This window comes from Salvia splendens, chromosome 16 (assembly GCF_004379255.2).
Source record: "Salvia splendens isolate huo1 chromosome 16, SspV2, whole genome shotgun sequence".
NCBI classification, from domain to species: Eukaryota; Viridiplantae; Streptophyta; class Magnoliopsida; order Lamiales; family Lamiaceae; genus Salvia; species Salvia splendens.
In genome coordinates, this window is record NC_056047.1 from 30,294,880 (window position 1) to 30,299,069 (window position 4,190).

The 4,190-nt window shown below is 41.3% G+C and overlaps 1 protein-coding gene across 1 annotated transcript; it reads left to right on the forward strand.

Moving 5' to 3' along the window:
• Positions 1-1,233: 1,233 nt before the first annotated feature.
• Positions 1,234-3,108, forward strand: LOC121770964 (methyltransferase FGSG_00040-like). The gene has a single exon (XM_042167752.1). The coding sequence runs from the start codon at positions 1,331-1,333 to the stop codon at positions 2,972-2,974; it is 1,644 nt and encodes a 547-aa protein (XP_042023686.1). The 5' UTR covers positions 1,234-1,330; the 3' UTR covers positions 2,975-3,108.
• The last annotated feature ends 1,082 nt before the right edge of the window (positions 3,109-4,190 follow it).

The window sequence follows — 4,190 nt, forward strand, 5'->3', positions numbered from 1 at the left end:
TTGAACAAAACACTTCATTTTACAGATGACTTAAGATTTGTAATATATTTATTAATTTGAACATAGAAAATGGATGAAGACAAGTACCACTCGCCTTGTTTCGTCTATGTTTTCGTAAAATGGAATATACAATTGTTCTTTCTAGTTTCCTCTGCAACTCTTTATTGTTGTCACTGCTCTCCTCTGTCTGAATTCGCTAGAATGAACCCTTATAATTAGGGATGTCAGTACAGCCCGTAAATCATAGGCTAGCTTGAATAGCCCGCCAAATTTATAGGATTAAGGTTAAAATTTTCTAATCCGATCAGCCCGCATCCTGTTAGAGTCGGACCCGGAAATCTGATAAAATTTCTATTGTTCTCTTTGCTTGACTCCTAATTCGGTACTTTATTGGTTATTTTTATAACACAAATAACTAAAAAAATAATTTTTATTTTTATATTAATTTTTTATTAATATAATAATAGATAAATAAATTAAAAACTTCAAATTCACTATAAATTATATAAATTTCTAAAACATGCTTTAAAATTTATGCTTATGTATTATTTTGCAAAAATCTCAAATATTAGTATTTGATCATGTTTATGTTCGAGTTTAAGCATATACCTCAAATTTATCATGATTAAATGTTTTACATTTTATAAATATAACTAATTTCATCATTATTTATTGGATTGATCGCATGTTAACTTTATCGGTAGCAACCCGATTAACCCATCGGGCTAGCCCGAAACCCGAGCTTTTAGGGTTATGGTTGAACTTTTATAACCTGAAAAAAAACACAATCCGATTAGTCCGCACCCAATTGACCCGCTACCCGATGGGCCGACTCGATTAACATCCCTACTTATAATGTGTTTTTTGATACGATTTCATTATTTGTTGGATTTATTTTTATGTTAATTTTTTTTCTTTTTCTTTTTCATTATTTAATTAATCTTGAGTTTTAATTATTAATAAAAAAATATTAAGAATATTCCAGTCTTTTATCACTGTAAAACCTGGAGTTTTAACAGTACTTAACTATCATTATAAATATTTTTTGCTTTTTATTTAAAATTTGCTACTCCTACTAAATAGGAAGAAAACGAACTATACCGGAAACTATGGCGCGTATGGAAGTAACAAGTTTAACTATATATAAATAGACGTTACAAAACAATACCAGTGACAAGCAATTAAAAAAGGATGCTACTTTCAAATAATTAAAAAAGTATAATTGCTCTCAAATTCGACCGTTACATTCACTCAGATTCAACCTTCATCTCTACAAACTGCAGTAAAATCGCACAAACACTTCTTCCAAAGCAATCAATCACAAAAAAAAATGAGAGAAACAGAAATATCAAACGCGGAAGCAATTGAATTAGCAGCAGAAGAAGAGAAAGAAGAAGAGAGAATTCAAATTCTGAGATCCAAAGCTACAGAGCTTCTCCTCAGAGAAGAATACAAAGACTCCATCAAAACCTACTCCCAAATCATACTTCTCTGCCAAGAATCGATTTCCCCTAAATCCACCCAATCCCGTCTCTCCAATCTCCAACGAACCCTCTGCTTAGCCTTCTCCAACCGGGCTGAGGCCCGGGCCCGTCAATCGGAATTCTCCGAAGCTCTGAGAGACTGTGAGGCCGCACTGAGCATCGACAAATCCCATTTCAAAACCCTTCTCTGCAAGGGCAAAATCCTCCTGAGTTTGAATCGCTACGCCGCTGCGCTGGATTGCTTCAAGCAGGCGAATCTCGATCCATACGCCGCTGAGAATTCCGATGCGGTTAATAGGATGCTGAAGAAGTGCAAAAAGCTCGAATCTTTATCGAGATCGGGCGCATTCGACGTCTCCGATTGGGTTCTCGGCGGTTTCCGGGGGAAAACGCCGGAGCTCGCGGAGTATATAGGCGCGGTGGAGATCAGGAAGTCCGAGATCAGCGGGCGCGGCCTGTTCGCCACGAGGAACATCGAGAGCGGGACGTTGATGGTGGTGACGAGAGCTGTGGCGGTTGATCGGGCTATAATGCCTCAAGATTCAGGGGAAAATGCACATTTAGTTATATGGAAGAACTTCATTGATAAGGTTGTGGAGACGGCCAAGAATTGTGAGTGTGTCAGCAACTTGATTTCGTTTCTCTCTGCAGGCGATGTGCTCGAAGAAGCTCCAGGCATGGAGGTTTTCCGGCCAGAGGCAGATGTTGGAATCGGGGATTTTAGTGGGAGGGTGGATAAGGAGAGATTGCTTAGCATTTTAGATGTGAATTCAGTTCTTGAAGATGCAATTTCAGCCAAGGTTTTGGGGAGAAATGCAGATTATCAAGGAGTAGGTTTGTGGATATTGGCCTCATTCATCAATCATTCGTGTGAACCGAACGTGAGGCGGGTGCACGTGGGCGACTACATGGTGGTCCACGCGTCCCGGGATGTGAAGGCCGGGGAGGAGCTCACGATGGCCTACTTTGACGTGCTGGCGCCCCGTGAGAAACGGAGGGAGATGGCTGACAATTGGGGGTTTGTGTGTGGATGCAAGAGGTGTTTGTTTGAAGATGGTGTTTGCTTCAAGAATGAGATGAGGGAGATGGAGATGGCAATGGGGAAAGGGGTGGTGGATGTGGGGGGGTTGGTGTATAGATTGGAGGAAGGGATGAGGAGATGGATGGTGAGGGGGAGAGGGAAAGGGTATTTGAGGGCCTCATTTTGGGAGGCTTATGAGAAAGTGTTTGGATCGGAGAAGGTGATGAGGAAGTGGGGGAGGAAGATCCCGGGGCCTGAGGCTGTCGTGGATAGCATTGTGCACGCGGCTGGGAGCGACGAGAGGGTCGTGAGGGTGTTGGTGGAGGGGCTGAGGAGAGGTGGACGAGGTGGTAATGGTGTGGTGGAGATGGAGATGGAGAAGGTGATCAAGTTGGGGAGAGGGGTTTATGGGAAGATGATGAAGAAGCAAGCTATTGGGGCATTGATTCAATTATATGGTCAGGAATGATGTTTTTTTTTTCTTTTTTGTTAGAGTTTGATTAGCTAGTGTTTTCTCTCAAGTCATCTTGAGCGATGAATTATCCTCCCTTCGGTTGATATCTTGTTGTTGAATTTAGATCTCAACTTTGGTGACATAAATTATGTTATGGGGCTTAAGCCAAGCCTCACAATATATTTTTTTATTTCCAATTATTCTTATATAAACATTAAAGATATTTTCGAGAATTAATATAAAAAAAAACTCTTATCTCCAAATCAAACCCCTATAGTTATGGGAAAATGACTTTTCGATTTTGAAATTTAAATAAATCGAGGCTCCCTCCAAATTACTATGGAAGATATGAAGCAAATCTAGCAAAAGCATCTCCAACCATTTATACTAAAACTTAAACTCATTTTAGTATAAGTGTTTCATCAAATATAATTTTACTTCAACTATTTACACTAAATTCAAACTTAAAAGAATATTCTCTATATTATGCTTTTTGTACTCATAAAACTTGAAAAACTTTTGGGTTTAAGTTAAACCTAAAGATAGGTAATTTTGTGACAACCCGGTATGGGGAGAGACCTACTTCCGTCGCCGTTTCCGCATGCGGAAACGGCTATTTATGCACATCGCAAATACGTTGGCAGCCCAGGAAGAGTTCTTCCAAGAAGGGTTCGACGCCGTTGGCCGTCCCAGTCACACGACGCGGCAGAAATGTACTGCAACAATCCGTCAGCTTGCTACTGAACAAACGACGGATGTGTTCGACAAATACCTGCACATTGGGGAAAGCAATGGGAGAATGTGTCTGATAAACTTCTGCAAAGGCGTCTGGGTAGCCTTCACCGACGAATTTCTCCGGAGGCCAAGCACAGTAGATTGTCAGTTTTTGCTCCGACTTGACGAAGAAGTGCACGGATTCCCCGGGGATGCTTGGCAGCGTCGATTGCATACATTGGTAGTGAAAGAATTGCCCTATGGCGTGGAGGGGGTCATACACGAGCGGCCACAAAGGCACCTACCCCACTGTTATACTCGAGGCTATTGCCGACTTCCGGCTATGGATTTGGCATGCGTATTTCTGGGTCCCCGGATCGAACAACGACGTCAACGTGCTCAACCAATCTGACCTCTTCACCGAAGTTTTGAATGGTAAAGCGCCGGCCATCAACTTCATCACTAACAACCGGTAGTATAAAATGGGGTACTATCTTGCCGACGGCATCTACCCGAA